Source organism: Anopheles stephensi, chromosome 3, assembly GCF_013141755.1.
Source record: "Anopheles stephensi strain Indian chromosome 3, UCI_ANSTEP_V1.0, whole genome shotgun sequence".
In the NCBI taxonomy this organism is placed as follows: domain Eukaryota; kingdom Metazoa; phylum Arthropoda; class Insecta; order Diptera; family Culicidae; genus Anopheles; species Anopheles stephensi.
Window position 1 is genome coordinate 58,450,147 of NC_050203.1, and position 16,802 is coordinate 58,466,948.

The 16,802-nt window shown below is 45.4% G+C and overlaps 1 protein-coding gene across 1 annotated transcript in view; it reads left to right on the plus strand.

The window, feature by feature from the left end:
* The window catches only part of LOC118508990 (LIM/homeobox protein Lhx9-like), a 33,261-nt gene extending 16,832 nt beyond the window's left edge, over nt 1-16,429 (plus strand). The window contains exons 4-7 of the mRNA XM_036048988.1: nt 548-748; nt 1,202-1,476; nt 7,951-8,189; nt 9,454-16,429. Coding sequence (XP_035904881.1) covers nt 548-748; nt 1,202-1,476; nt 7,951-8,189; nt 9,454-9,687 — 949 coding nt within the window. The 3' untranslated portion in view covers nt 9,688-16,429. The remainder of the gene's footprint in view (nt 1-547; nt 749-1,201; nt 1,477-7,950; nt 8,190-9,453) is intronic.
* The last annotated feature ends 373 nt before the right edge of the window (nt 16,430-16,802 follow it).

The window sequence follows — 16,802 nt, forward strand, 5'->3', positions numbered from 1 at the left end:
TCTATTGTGGACAGATCTACGTCGAGCAATTTTCGTAATTATTTTTCTCGTATTAGATGCTATTAATTGAGTCGTTTATGTTCATTATTTGTACATGGTGTTCAGTCAAAATCCTAAGATCTTAAAGTACTGCTACAAAAGTTTTATCGGTGCTAGAGTTATGCTTAGCCAACTATCAAAGCCACAGCGAAAGCTTTATTGAGATGAAGAATGAAAGCTGGAAGCCTCTAAATCTGCTGACTGGGCCAGAGATGAGACGAAATCGAGCTCTCTAAATGGTCGAGTCTCGGAAAACTGTAAGTCTGCTGGCAGGAAGATATGCCTGTGTCGATATGAACAGAGTCCTTAAAAGTTCGGCTATATGCTATAATTCACCTCTGTTAGACTTACAAATGATTCAGGTCATTAAAAGCGTCTCTCAACTGCTATTTTAAGCTATCATACAAAATAGCGACTATTTTCCTATTTCTAACCTATTCTTATTACCTAATATGACCAAAGTAAATCAAGCATCTTAGTCAATCTTCTTTTTTTTCGATTCCTGCAGGCATTTTTCGGTGCGAAGATGTGCTCGTTGTGGGAACGGCATCAGCGCCTCCGATTTGGTGATGCGAGCCAAGGACCTCATCTTTCATGTCAACTGCTTTTCCTGCCTCGTCTGCGGACAGTTGCTGCGCGGTGGTGACACGGCCGGCATACGAGAGGGTCGTGTGTTTTGTGGCGATCATTACGAGTCGGAGGTGTTAAGGTGAGTGTTGACGATGTTAAGCGATGGTTTGCATGGCTAAACTTCTAGTACAGTTCCCATCGAAACAAACCAATTATTCGCAAATACTTTCAATCTCACTTTTCTTTCCTTCTTCGTCTGATTTCTTTATCTCCCTCTATTTCTCGTTCCTTTTTTAATTCCAAAACGCCAACTCTTCCACGCTTAAACTATGCTTAAACTGTTCTTTTATTTACTCGTTCGATTTCATCCCAACCACTCCAACAATAACCGACACGACACTGAAAACAAAATCGTCCGATCGACTGATAAACTCACATGATACAAACCAAAAAAAAATCTCCTCATGCGCCTCCCCGAACACCCCATCTATACACCAACCCCACAAAAAACAATGGACTCGGCGGGCCCGATACGCTAATGTAATGTACCTTGCTTCACACATTGCCACCACAACCACACACCACCAACCAGTGAACCCGAAACCATTTCACCGCAGTTTTTCCCCGTAACGACGGCCGGCGGCATGGCGGTACAAACGTCGCAGAAAGGACGACCGAGGAAGCGAAAACTTGCCACCCCGCAGCCACCGGGCCTGCTAGACCCTACCGGCGGCTCACAGCATCCCACCACCTGCCCGTCGCTACAGTCGACGCCAACGCAACCGCAGCCACCTCAACTGCAGACACAACAAACGACACCACCGCAGCCGCTCGAGGCACTCGATGCTGGTACGCCTCTGCGTTTAGGTAAGTAGCTAACGCGGGCTAACCCGTGCGGGAACTGCTTTCCCGGAGTATGTGTATGCTCACGTTTTTCGCCCCCTTTTTTCGCATCGCATCGGAACTCGCTCGCTCTTATCAACGAAACCTTCGCTCACATCCCACGGGGGTCGGATTTCGTCACCAACTATCGAGCGTGAGCGTTCTAGCGCCGCTGTTGCCGTGAGGCCTCAAGTGGCTCTTCGGGTTCGGGAACAAAACAACATCAAGCGATATTTACTTCTTCTCCTCTGTGGATGTTTGTTGTTGCAATCGCCTACCTACCAAAGTGGCTGTATCAAGAGCCACAACACTTACGTGACTTTTGGAAGATAATGTGCGCGCGATAAAGTGCAGCTGACCGAGATTACATGCGATTCGTTGTGTGTCGCGGGCTTGGGAACAATACCGTGCATGAGAGTCAAACATCTTGCATGCCACTATTTATCTCAGAGTTGTGTAGCAAGAGGAAAATGTTCGAGAATTCCTTGATAATTTCAAACAAAGGTCCTTTTATATCTTTTACGAGAGGAACTAACAATTTTTGAAGGATTTTTGGCTTCTGCTGAAGTTGAAGAATATATAGTGAGGTGATCTATTTCAAGAATCTTCTATACTCTATAGAAGTTCTATAGTCCATGTAGTTGTCGTAAGACTACCAAGATTCTCAATTCCATCAGCTATTGTAACATAAGTTCAATCCAGTTCACTGGGACTTAGGTTTGACGGACCTGCATTCAAGGACTCAAGCTCGTCCTACACAACACTGCCTCGATGTTCGTGTCCACCTTACGACGACTTTTGTTTTTCTCACATCATACGTGCCCCAAAGTCGAGTGGAACGTGTCATTTTCGGGTTCTACCGCAAGATGAATCACTGTTCGTTCCGGTTTCAAAGAATGAAAGCACTCGAGAGCCATTTTTTTCTCCTTCCCAAAGTGTATGCTTCGCTCGAGGCCAGCTTCTAGGTGGCCCGCGGGTTCACTTTAACGGGAAAGACAACTCCCCCCCCCCCCTCGTCCCATAAGCGGTCCCAGTGGAATTGCTTTGCAATAGCCACCCGCGAAGGGGATATACGAGCCCGGGCAGCGATATCTGCGAGGTGGCGCCAATCCTCCTGGGAGGCAATCAACGCACGGTTTATTGCCCGCCCGAGTTTGCCATCGCGCTTTGGCATTTCAATCACGTGTCAATCCCCAAGCTCATATCCGGAGCCCACCGCCATGCGTGAGCCCAGAATGGTTCGAACGCTGCCGACCGCTCGGGCGTGCACTTTTTGTTGCCTCTCTTTGGCTAGATGCGGGAAGATTTCTCTAACCAACCACGAAAGTGCAACCACCGGATGTTGCATTTGAGCTGGAAGGCAATTACAAAAAAAAAGACGCCAGTGCTTACGTTGTCTCGACTGGCGAGAGTTCCCCCTGGGGGGGAACCGAGACCTACAGGAACCGTTTTGGTGTGGCCGATGTATTATCGAGCGCTAAACATACGGCTCGAGGCGATCGGGTTTCCGGCCAGCAGTAAACCCGGCCCGGCTGGAATAGTTCACCCTCAGGGCAGCACACATCCTTTTGCGGCCATGGGATGACCGTCAGGCGATCCTTGGGGATGATCGGAAAGTTAAGTTGTAAGGTAACGCGCTGTAGCGGATTCCTCGGTGGTACGCCAGGCGGCTTCATCTATCTGATGCCGTGCTTGGGCATGGCTGGCGATTGGGTTTGGATGCAAAGACCTTGGAAAGTGGATATTGTTAAGGGAGAGAGCACTGTTTGTATAAATTTATGCAAAATAAAGTAAAGGAACCTTTTAAAAATTTATATAGAAACACAAAAAGCCAAATTGTAGAAAAAGATAACCTAAAAAGACATCGTCTTCATCTCCTTCTTTCTTGACCTAACGACCTGTTAGGTCATATGTCTGCCATTTCTGGCTTACTAGACTTATTCATACCTCATAGTTGGATAGTCAGTCCTCTCATTATGGGGGAACCGTCCAGATGGGACTTGAAGCTTTGTCCTGCCGGTCCTGTGAAGACCGCAACGTAGCAATTTTCGCATCTACTACCGGGACGCCCCTCAGTAAAACAGATCTCATGCATTCTGATTCTCAATAGGACGAATAGCATTATAAAATATGACGTTGATAACCTTTATCGTCATTTAGATAACATTACAGACCCGCATCCATCCTCTCAATTCTTCCATTCCATTAATACCTCAAGAAATACTGCTATCGGAGAGCAATCGTTTGAAATCTCAGAATTTATTTATCGCAAGACTGTAATGCTTTACGGGTCCTAAGAATATCTGACAGTGTTCGAACAATTTTTAAACTATTTTTAAAATGAAAAAGACCATTTCCATGTAAAAATATATTCCTTGAAGTAGCGGATCGTAGTATAAGCAAACTAAGCAGATGCTAGGGGCCCCGTGTTTTCAAGCATTAATATTGACAGAGGCGTATCTTCCATTAAACTGGTTTTAGGGGGGGCTGGAAACCTCGATTGGTCAGACGGCACAACTCCCCAAAAGGTCTTGTATAATGTGCGCAGATAAACCCAATTCCATCTCTTGAATTTCTGAGGGCTGGATCTGCCTTTGATCAATCGCACTTTCAAGATGATATTTAGATTAATAGAGGTAGACCATGTCAGGAATATTACAATCTTGCCGTTGCTAACGAGCCATCACCATCATCAACTAGACTACGCTAGCTGATTTTAAAAACCATCGGCCATCGTAGGCTTCCGATTCTTCCTCTTAGTAATTTCTTAAAAATAAAACTATATTTTAAGTGGGTAGGGAAGCAGAGTGGGACGGAAGCATCAAACTTTCAAATTGTTCATAACTCAACGAATTTCAAACTCAAGGAAAATCCGACGAAGAAACTTGAAACCAACGATTCTGAAATTTAAAAACCCGTACCGATTACTTAGTCAACGTCGAGTGATCATCTCACTTTAAAACTAATAAATTCGTAGGCACTTGCAAGTCTTTAAACAACCCATTTCATTTACATTTACATGACTAATTAGTTTGTTTTGTACCGTTTCGTAGACCGGTACAAGGTAAGCCGATAGTGTTGAGTAATTGATTTAATATCGGCTCACCACAATCACCGGATGTTGTGTCTCGTTCGGATCCAAACGAGTCCCTACGAACAGTTCGACACGCTCGTATCAGTAGCAAATGGCCAATTATGAGTACCCTCTGGGTCATGAACCAGCCCCCGGTAAGGAAAAGCGTTCTCTTCCTCATTCCCTGGCTCTACTACAAGAAAAAAACCCTCCCAAGAAAAGAGCCTCCAAATTATTTCGTACCAAACCGGAGCGGTGACTTCGTTAGCATTTGGCTCGCAGCGCAAGCTTTTCTGCCACTCTTGGATGTTGTTCGCGTGCCCATCACCTTTCGGTGGCGGTGGCTTCATCAACTTCACTGCACGATTCCGGCCGATGCATAGGCCGAGAACGATAACACCAAAACACAAAAGCCAGGCAGCTCCAGAAGAAGGCCCTGGCTGGGAAGCAAGACTTCCGAAAGCAAACAACTGCGCCCGGTGTGTGTGGGACAGGGCGAGTGCTCTCATCATTAAATTAAAATAAATCACTCATACTTCCTATTATGCTAATGATTCGTGTATCGCATCTTCATTCCCGGCCGTAATTAGCTACGGACTGCCTACCGGGATGCCTCGGGATGCATCGTCTTTCTTTCTTCTTCTTGCATGCAAACCTCCCCGAACTTCCCAAGTGGGAGGCATGCACAATTTCGACACCATATATCAAATCACCGATAGGCGCCCATTTCTTTTGCGCCGCTAATGGAGCAGCGTGTATCAGAATGCCGTTGGTAGAATGCAGAGAATCGAAATCGAACACAGCATAAAATAGCACCCTGGCTGCCGGAGGGGGGGAAACAAAAAAACGTCGGCAAAGTATAATGGCAAAAAATCAAGCGAAACGGTAGCGAAACGAACCCCTGACAGCTTTCCTGGAAGTGGCAACCGTTTTTTTTTTTTTTTTTGTCTGGTGGTCGGAATGAGGGCTGAAGGTGATTTGGCTGGAGAAAAGTTTGGAAAGTATCGTCCGGGTAAGATTCATTTGGGGAGTCGTCCCACGATGGGTGGGCGGCCGGGCACGATCCTCTCGCGTCGGTCGTGAAATCATCATCATCAGGGTAAATGGGGAGATCGTGCTAAAATTATGGCTCGGCCGACTAGCGCGCTGGTACAACTTCATTAAAGGGGAATAAATAAATATGAGCCCCATACCGATCGTCCGCCCGTTTGCTCAGTGCGCGCAGACTGAATGAAGCCGCATCGACCAATCGCATTCGGGAGGAGTATTATAGGGTTTGCGTTCATTTCATCCGTAATATTTTAAACTAGGGAAAGTTTCACCTCTTCACATAACAGTATGATAAAGTGTTACCTTATTTTTAAAATATTTCACTATCAACTAGAGCTGGCTACTTAGATGTGCAACATAAAAGTTCAAGCATAACTAAACACAAAGCTCGTCATGAATAAAAACGATAAATTATGCTATGCTTGCAAATCTCTTCTCTCACTCTCGTCGTCATAAAATCGACACCCTTTTGGGTCATAACGAACTGCACGAATGGGTTGTATTTTTGATGCCAGATTATCTAACTAGGTAGGGCACAGACACACATCATTATTTTCATTTGCTCACACTCGCACGTAGAAGGTTTTTTTTCTGGGGGGTAGACCTGTGGGTTTTTTTTTGCTGCTCTCCCAGTTTTTCTTATCCCCCATACATTTGCACTTAACTATGGCAGTAATAAGCCACTTCGAAGTGCCCCGCCCATTGAGATGCATTTGCATGCACCCCGGTGCATGTTAAGCGCTTCTTGCTACTAAAACAAAACGGAGCGAAACAGCAACAAAAAATGGGCTTACATGAATAGCGCCTAATCACTTCGAACCTTAAGGTAGATAAACAACCACTGTCGAAGGCGTACATACATACGAAAAAAAAAACCGCCCAACGAGTCGTCTTGAGAGCCACAGCAGCAAAACAAAACAGCAGCAAGAAAAACCGATCATCTTCGTTGCATTTTTCCAAGAACTTTATACTGCCAGCTAAACGGTTCCGAAGCCGAACCCTCCACTGTCGGGTTCCCGTACTCTAATTCCGTAGCTGCAGCTAAACAAGCTAAAGCTGGCTAAAAGTCAGCCAAGAGATGCAATCAGGTTTGGTAACAGCCAGCGTGCAGCATAACAACGCTAATTTTCGATAAATATGACCACGCCAACCCGGCGCAAACCAAACCCCAAACGTCAGAACTTCAACGGGAAGGTTAGCACCAACAACGAACGGAAGAAAAAGGGTGCTCGAATAAACAAGGCCGCCCCCAACGGCCAATCAATGCAAATCTACGAGGTGCACCGTTTTGCCGCCCCCGCGTAAAACGCCATCAAAGGCAGCATAACATAATGGCAGCCACATCAACGGGGGAAAAAAACGCGGGTATCTCGTTTCGGTCGAGATTTCGCGCTCCGTTCCGTTTCTGGGAATATTGAACGCTGCCGAACACTCCAAGAAAAAGCTCGACCGAAGTCCCGCTGCATGGGTGAGAAGCATCGGGTTTTGTTTGCTGCTGTCGGTCTCACTCGCCTCCTGCATATGCATCACACTGCAGCACAATGCAACATGTTTGTATGTAAAGTATGTTTGCTTTGAATGCCTGCTCGCCAACCTCGCGCACCTCTGCTTGATGCACCCGGAACAATAGATACGTGCCGAAATGAAGGTGGTTTTTCTCGTCAAACGCGATGACGGCGAAAACGCGAGCAACAATTAAAGCAAACTCACAGGGGAGAAAGTGGAGGGATATACATCGAACAGGGGAAACGGGGGGCTCGGGGGAACCACCCACCGGCTCACCGACGGAAAGCTGGCGCAATAAACAAAACTGCCGCGGTCGGGTCTGTCAATGCAGTCGTAAATTTTTGCATTTTCCGCGCAAATCAGCAATTATTTAGCGGCAGCAGCAGCAGCAGTAGGCCCCGTTCCGTCGGATAAGTTGTTGGAAAATATGTTAAACACATGCTCTCCGGAGTCTGGATGCTCCGGAGTGACTGGTCGGGTGGAAATAAATCGTTTTGTTGTCCCCCTTACCCCTGAGCAATTTCTACCGCGTCTGCATGCATTCACAAGTGAGCATCACATGGTAGGGATCAAGCTGGCTGACAAGCAGTTTGTTCGCGTTTTCACCCCCGGGTTTAGGGGGTGGTAAAGAACGACCGTGTGGAAAATTAGTCGTACCGAAGAAATTTACGTGCCTGGTTGTCGGTGCTACTCGGGCGTGGAAACAAACTGTACACAAAACAGGGTTAGCGAATTTACAAGCGATCGGATGGTGCAACTGACGATGATGATCATAATTTTCACCCGTTCGGTGCCTTTTTTTTTTCTCTCGCCCTCTACACCCACGACAGATCTTCTGCACAAGGAGCTGAGCGTCAACAGTTTGGATCTGTCCACGTACGACGGTAGCCAGTCGCCCGGTTCTGGCGGTGCGCTTACGCCGAACTGTCGCACCAAGCGCATGCGCACCTCGTTCAAGCACCATCAGCTGCGCACGATGAAGTCGTACTTTGCCATCAATCAGAACCCGGACGCGAAGGACCTGAAGCAGCTGGCACAGAAGACGGGCCTGTCCAAGCGGGTGCTGCAGGTAAGCTTTTTTTTTAAATTTGGTTTGTATTATTTTTGGGCGAGATCGTCGGTTTTGCAGTTTGAACATAGTTTTAAAAAAAGTCATTTCGCAGTCACGGGAGGGAATATCGTTTTTCATGAGCTATAATCCATTTTGTTGGCTGCTTTGGGTTTGCAGTTCCCTTTTAAAGGGAAATACCTCGTTGAGGAAAAAAAATATTTCATGACTTCCAGTTGAAGACTTAGTATATTCCAAATACTTAAGCCTTTAAGTTAAAATCGGTGCATGTTATTTAGAGCCCAAATTACTTTCTAACAGTCATATTAAAGATCTTAAGATTGCGGACGGCCCGTTGGTAGATGCGAGAGCGGCGCCGATCTTCACACGGTAATACCGTGGTTCAAGTCTCAACTGGGCCATTCCCATACAGTGAGGACTGACTCTTCAACTATGCAGTTTCAATAAGTCTAGTGAGCCAGTAAGCCAGGTATGACTTAAGGAATCGTTAGGCGAAGAAAGAAGAAGAAGACGGTTGGCTGACAATTGATGCGCTAAACTCAACTCAATTCCACAATGCAACAACTCTCGTTAAATTAGAACAGTTCTAATTGCTCGTGACGAAGTCTATACCTTGTCATTTTCAATGCCATCCCCTTGTTGGGATCTTCCGAGAATTTTTGACGAAAGTCTAGAGGAGATTTTGGTTCATAACAATCCACCAGAAGAATACAAGGCAATTTTCTTCGGAAAGGTCTCTTGCTTATTTAGCGCATCTTACTCCACGACCACTTACTTAGGTCTAGTATGTAAAACATGGTTAAGCTCGAGAGGTTTTGTGTTCGATTATTGTCCAAGTGTAACTGATCTAGCAATATCGCTTAGTATATGCATTAACAGTATGTAAGACTAGTGGACACCCAAATACATAGTTGTGGCGTCGCAAACTCAAATATAAATCATCCTGTAGTCTTATGTGAAGCACAAGACTGCTCGGCCCGCTTTGATAGACGCAGTTCAAGACAAGGGAAAGTTGTCAAATGTTCTAATTCAGGATCTCCTTCAGATATGGAAGAACATTTCAAATTTTTCGTAAATTTTAATATCAAGTTGACGGATCATTCTAACGAAAACAGATCATCCTCACTCATTTAAGCGGGATGTCCTGGAAATAGATCTTACGTTTGATGCATTTTTAATGAAAATAAATTTTTAAAGCTATTTCTCCACAGCGTTTTTAACGACTTAACCAAATTAATCACTTACTCCCATTCTTCCTCCCCAGGTGTGGTTTCAAAATGCTCGCGCGAAATGGCGCCGTAACGTGATGCGGCAGGACGTGGGCATGGGCAATCCGGGCCAAACGCTCGGCGGTCTGCCATCGATCGGTGCCGTCACCCTTCACCACCACAGTGCCAACGGCCCAAACGGACCGAACGATCCGGGCAGCATCGGTGACCTTTCGTCGACGCAGGTCCTCGAGGAGATGCACAACATGACGTTCGCCGAGCTGTACTGACACAATCTGATGATCAAAAACATGATCCTGTCGAATGTGATAAAGCTGTCGCGCAATCAATCGCCGGCCGGTTCGGGGCAGCCGGTTGAGAATACGGTTGACCATGGCTCGTTTCGACCCCAACTCGATCACAACCGCACCGGAGGAGAGGAAGCTGTTCCGGGGCACAGTATCGGTCTGCTGGATGATGGAGATCCCGGTGGACCTTTGCTGGACGAGATGACCCTTGAAGCTGCATCCGACGCCGGTGGCTGGACACCGATGGGATGTCTCGATGGTACGAGCTGCACTTCTCTGCTGGCAGACGAGGCGTACGAAGGAGAAATGCCGCACGGCAAAACACAAATGCGCGATTGTAATTAGTAAAGTGTTACGTAGGATAAGCGTGTCGTAGCGTTCTCTAAACCTCTTCGCCCAGTCTCGCTCGCCACATCGCTCGCCTTAGCGCTCGGCCGGGAGGCGGCTTTGTCGCCTCGTTAACCACCGTCAAATGGGGCCACGAGAATGGCAATTTTGTAGCCACACACACCACCAGTAGAAGTCCAGCAAGTGGCTTACTGTTTGCATTTGCTGTTCAGCGCTAATTGGTCCCTTGGGAGGCGATATATAGCATCAGCGACACCGTGCATAGTCATCATCACCATCACCATCATTATTATTATCGCCAACTTCACACCAGCATCGTAAAAAAATAATGCTTTTTCAACGCGATAGCAAGCCAATGGTAGCGTAAATTGCAGCCTGATGCATCGGACAATTTGCCAACCAAAGTGCTCCACGGTTAACTGTGACGCGTGGCAGGTGTTGAAAGGTATATTTGGGTGAGCGTGCCATACGGCCATCAGTCGGCCCGATTTCGTAATGAAAAGCAAACGCTCCGAACAGCACACAATGTGCAAGTGAAAATTTGCACTCGTTTCCTTATTTTTTTCCTGTAAAATTTTCCTTCCCATCTAGAACTAAACGTTCCGTTCGGCAAACCCCACTCAACCAACTGGCGTGGATGAGATGGTAAATGTGTTCCGCTCGTTACGCGCTCCCCCGCTCTACCCACCCAACCTCTGTACCAAACCATGTAATCATACCGATGGTAGTGCGCTCTGCCCTGGGTCGTCAGACTTGCAATTAATTAATACGATAAACCAACAAACGATTAGTGGCGAAAGTGTGAATATGCTGCCGCGAATAAACCGGGCCGGGTAGGGGTCGTCGTCATTAAAGGGTGGAGTGCAACCCCATCCAACTGTTTCAGCCTGTGCGAAACAAAATGGCTTCCCCGCACCCTTCTTGAGGCCGATCGAGAGCAAGAACGCAAATCGTAATTGATTTAATAGTAGCCTTTTCGGCCCCGCGTAGAACAAACACGTGTACAAACAATGTTTCATTATTTTGCTACCGCTTATTGCGCAGACACACTCACACACACAGAATTTCCAGTAAGAAGGTCAATTGGGATGGTACGGATGAAAGCGCCAGGAAACGGGATGGATGTTTTATGTTAATTGGAAAAAAAGCGCTACAAACGACAAAACACAGCTCTTGTGGTTGAAATTAAATTGGGTGCAAAACGGTACTAAACGGTGTTGTTTTCTGCCTGACATCAAACTGACTCAGCGCAAAAGAGAAAGAGAGAGAGAAGGAGAGGAAATTGATTAGCAATTTTTCCCATTTATTGCCAATTTTTAACACCGTTGTCATCCACGCGTTTATCCACATAAGCACAAAAGACTTCTACGCGTCTGCAAGCGACGAACCGGCGTGCGATATAATTAAACGATCAACCTCCACCTCTCTTTACCTTTTTGCCCTCTTTTTAAACCACACCACAAGACTGCTTCCTCTATGCCCGTGTTCCCGAAGGAAAGGATAATGTTTAATCAATGGAAGAAAACACCGAAAACTTACTGATCGTTTGCAACCGCGGTTGACAAATGCGCACCGTTCGCAGCAGACCCACGGTTGGTAGTACAAATTGGTGGTACAAATTAATTTACCCATGCACAAGCGCGCAATTGCACTAGCTGCGCGCTCGATTTGTCGATTGTTTCTTGCGGGCTAACGGTTGTGCATCGATGGTGGTCGCATCCCGTACATCAAGCTGCACCAATTACAATAAGTTCGTACTGCAGCACCCCCGAGAGCGTCCGCAATATTCTCCATCTCGAGGAGGGGTTAATTATTTTGCTTCAATACTAAGACTTCCCTCTACTCCCCACACAGCAGGACGCGGAATGACACGGTGTAGCATTAATGAACCGGTACACGAGTTGCAACGTCCCTCCCCCCAGCGAGAGCCTGACGAGCTACCCCTATTTTCTTGGTGCGATTTGAAAAGTGTATTAATGATATTCATTACGCCGGCCGCGAACCGAACTCGCGATCGCGACTCAAAAACAAACAAACTGTAGCTCATTCGGACATGATCGCTTTGCCCAGCCTGACCCCCGGGTGTGCAGCCAGATACAAATCTTATTATCCAATTAAAGGCCAATTATCGAAAACAACCACCAACGAACGGATGGGGTTGTTCAGGGAGGGAACGGGTTTCGCGGTTGCACACGGTCGGACAAAGTGTGAATAATGTCGTCCCGCTGCATGGATTGAGATGCAAAATCACGGTGACAGCGACAGTAGCCCCTGGTGCTGTGTTGTGCACCGTGAGCACCGCGATCGTTGCTGATGGAACTTTAAGGGTCTTTCTATGGGGAGAAGGGCTTCACACTATCGTCGTGGTTGACAGGTGCAGCAGAAATTGTTGCTGCTGTTTTGCATTTGCACGTCTCGAAGCACTTTCTTCGTCTGTCTTTGCTTAGCGTGGCTGAGCAACAGAAGCCGGTTGGTGTATGATTAATGATCGTATTAGAAGTCACGATTGGGACACGATTAGACGACACTAAGTGAAGGAGTTTAAAAGGTAATCCGACAGCATAGTTGTTGCAAAGAAAGGCCGATTTTGGTCCTTTTACTGATTACGATAAGGAACAATTTTTAAATGCTGGGATGAATCATGTCGATACTTCCGGCAATTATTGGGTCTACAAGTAAGTTTTTAGTGTTTTATTAATTATTCTTTTTTTTAACTATACTTGAATTGAGCAGAGTATTGTCATTAATTTTATTTATTTTAAACCTAAAGATCAATACAATTTGGATATGCTGTTTGCTCTTCATGGAGCAGAATGTATTGAATACTCTACGTTTGATGAGTTTCACGCTCAAGGTAAGATGAGCTACAAAGAGTTGAAGATTTTTAAATACGAGGGATTGTTGGCATCATTAGCGATTGCTGCATCAGAATCCGTGACAAACGCAAAAAGGGTTTGCTGCATCCCTGAACGTGACAGAATAAAATGTTTTCTGATGGATGAAAGAACTGGAAATCATCTAATAAGTTGAAAATGAAGTTCCGGTGCAATTGAGGCCTAGAGGCATCGTTTCGTACTTGGTGACGAAAACCATATCTTTTGAGATGTTAATATTTAAGATATTTAGGATGACACTCGATGAAAGTTGTACTTCACGCAGTGGTTTATATTTGGAGGCCCCGAGCGGAACTGGAGTTGAAGCCCCTCTAATTGTGATATAAGAGAAAAATGACAGGATTTCCCTCACCGACAAATCCCCCCATTTCGACGAGGCTTCTTGGTTGATCTGTCACTGACTTCACGTATGCTGCACATGGATGATCAGAGAGACGTTATGCACCACGAACTGCTTCTGATCGCACAATTCATCTCAGACCAGAAATGATCGCTGGATACGAGTCATCACGTCCATGACGGGTAAAAAATCTATCCTGAAATAAGTGGATGAGTTTCACCCGCCAGACTTGGCGATCATCCAGACATAGTTTCATCCGACCACCACTAGCTCTAATTGATGCTGTATGCTCTTAACGGAATACCTTTAATGGAGCAACTCTCAAAATGAAACATTTTTTCCTATAAATGATGTAGCTAAATAATGTCTCAAACTTCGAGCAGAGAACAGCTGTAAATTCTCTTGAAGAGCCGCTATCATCGATATGAATTGCATGCAATTGCGATAAATGTAACAATCTCCTTACTTTTCCATCTCATGTTTTCTCTTTCCCGACTGATGCCACTAAACAAACTCTCAAGATAAATCGCTGTTAAAGCGGATGCATTACCAAGCACAAAATCAATGTCATCATCATATTCCATAACGATGACAATTATCGTTGATTGCATATTTACTCCCTGCGGTATTAGGCGTCGCACACCGAAAACAAAAGCAAAACACCTCTAAAGCACCTATAATTTCATGTAAATTCTTTCCTCGTTTTCCACGTCCCTCATACTTTCCCCCCTTCCTCACCTTCCAGCGAACCGGACTCCGTGTCAAACAAATGCAATCGATTGCATTAACATTTTTCGAATAAAATACGCAAATTATAGCTTGTTTAATGGGGAGAGTTCACCATTCCGTACGTCAGCTCATTCCGACAGCTTTAACCTGTTACCATTCGCCCTTACCGTACAGAATCCCTCTCAAACGAATAGTTTGCCAAATAGCCGACACCGATAAAATGGCTTATTTTATGTAGCATCCATACTGAAGTGCACCGAGGGTTGTTGGGTAGCAGCGATAAAGCGATCGTTTAATTCGTGTCCGGGAGATTCCCTCGTCCGTTGTTCAGACTTATCCTGGAGGATGGATGGATGGGTACCGAGATCGTGTGGGCACGGGCGACATGCGTCACCGTTAATCAGTTGTGCGAGCAGCCAGCCGCAGCACGGGACACGCGTCCCGGTGGAATCTGAACGGAGGTTGGTTGGTATCCTGCACAACACGGTCAGCATAATTACTGATCCGAAAGGCGTGTGTAGAATGCACTGGGATGCGATCATGCGTTGTATAATCTCGGCAAACAGTACGTGATGCTGCTGTCTGACTCTCGGGGCTCGAAGTAAAAGGGCAGATGGCGGAGATGCGAGCAAAACATGTGCGCTATGACCAATCGAGAGTTGGATGAGGACGAATATACCAAATGTGAAAAATGTGAAGACGTTGTAGATAAGAAAACTAAAACCGATCATATAGAGAACCTCAGCGATGTAGCAGTTAGTACATGGTGTAGCCTTCAGGTATTGTGCGTAGTGTATTTAGTGTGAATATTTATGTGATTAGTAGCACCAGCATTAGGAGCAGGAGAAGGAAAAGCAAATCAAAAGTAGATCTTTAGAGTGTTGATGAGGGCTGGTGCCAGTGTTTGTATCTGTGTATCTCCCGCACAGCAAGAACCTCACGCAAGCATTCACGCCACAGAATCTCGATCAGCTGTAGATTGTACATTGTAGTCAATAATAAAGTAACAAGACTTAAACACATAACACTCCCAGGCCATTGTTTTGCTATTTTTCCGATGACAATTGATTTCGTGGAAGGTTCCTTCACTCCTGGCCACGCTCAACAAGATTGCTACATTTCCCAGTAAAAAAAAAGATACAACCAACACGATAAGCGAAGGTGCAGAGCTGTGTTTATGCAGTACAAATATTTCGAGAAAAACAAAAACTTCCCAAAAATAATGCCAAACTGTTACCGTTATCGGGGTACATAAATCGAACATCATGAACTGGTGTGGGCCCCGGAACCAGACTGTCGAGGACGAATCCGCCCGATCCGGGCCAGCGCGGTCTGCGTGGTGCAGTTGTCAGGAAATCGTGGTTAAAAATTCAATATGGAATTTGCATCCAATTAAGGAATACTTTTCTCCCGGTTTTACCAGTCCCCGGGCGCTTTTGGTCTATCTTCAACCTCAATTCTTGGTAGGGCGTTGACGGTGATCTGCCGCTACCGATTGGGAAGATGCTTGTTCGTGTGCGACGTACCGACACCATTCCGGATCGGAAACGTGCGAAGATTTGTGGGCCACGATCGTCCGTTCGGGTCGTGAAGTTTGGCTGCCCAAAAGGATGACACCACTTCCAGCGGGTGTCCAGGAAAAAACAATAGAGAATTATGCTCGAGGTCAGCGACACGGGCCAGGCGAAGCCATAACGAAATAGCGCTTCCGTTCACTGGATTCTCATAAAATGTCTGCAAGAATAAAAAGGGAAACATTTTGGCCTTCTTTAGCTATTTTTTTGTAAGTCCACCTACAAGTTCAGTGCGGCATTGGAAAATGGTTTTAAAGGGGAAAAGCAATAGCTAAGAAACAAATAAGAAAAGAAAAAGAAAGAAAAAGAAAAAGAAAACAAAACATAAGAAAAAAGAAAGAAAAGCTCCCCGAAAACCTACCGAAAGAGAAAACAAAAGAGGTGCAAAAAATATGAAAGAGAACAAATGAAGATTACACACGGATTCTGCAAACAACAAAAAAAAACAGAAGGTTTTGTGTCTGATCGTGAATCGGCTGCAGTGGAGTGCAGTTTCAGTTTCTTTAGCTTCTTCGTCCCTTTTTGTTTCTTTTCCTCCCAATCTCTTTGTTCTGCTTTGTTCTACTTGGTCACTGTTATCGTAAAGTGTTTCGGTTTATTTTTTGTTTTCCTTTTCACCTTTTTTTTTTTTTTTTTTAGCGACGTATTTTTAGTCGCTTTTGCTTCTGCAAAAATGCGTTTGTTTTGTTTTTAACCGTTGATTTGTTACACGTTCGCGTTGTCTTTGCTTTTAACTGTTTCACTTTTCCCTTTTGTTTCAGCTTTCGCCGTTTTATGTGAACATCCTTTTTCGCTTCTCATGAGCATTCCTTCTATTTACATAATTGTCAAAAAAAAAACAAAAGCACATCTAGAACGCGATCGTTTATGTACGGAAAGGAAACAGCGAAAAGGGAACACGTTAACGGTGAGTTTGCTCCGAACGAACAATGGAGAAAACGTACAAAATGGAGACTTTTTCGAAAACCCATATAGAAGGGTTTGTTATTGGTTATGAATCACATGGAGGGTTTTCCATAGATAGAGGACTTTAATATAATTTTCTTAACACAAAATTACAATTCAGCAACACCTTTAACACTTTTCGATCAACCCAAGCGAGAGCCCAAGCGGAGGATTACCAGCGAGCAAATGGTGAACATGCATCGGAAATCTGTCGAAAACATCACTACCGAACAAAGCAAAACCAGACCAATTAGCGAAATACCGAAT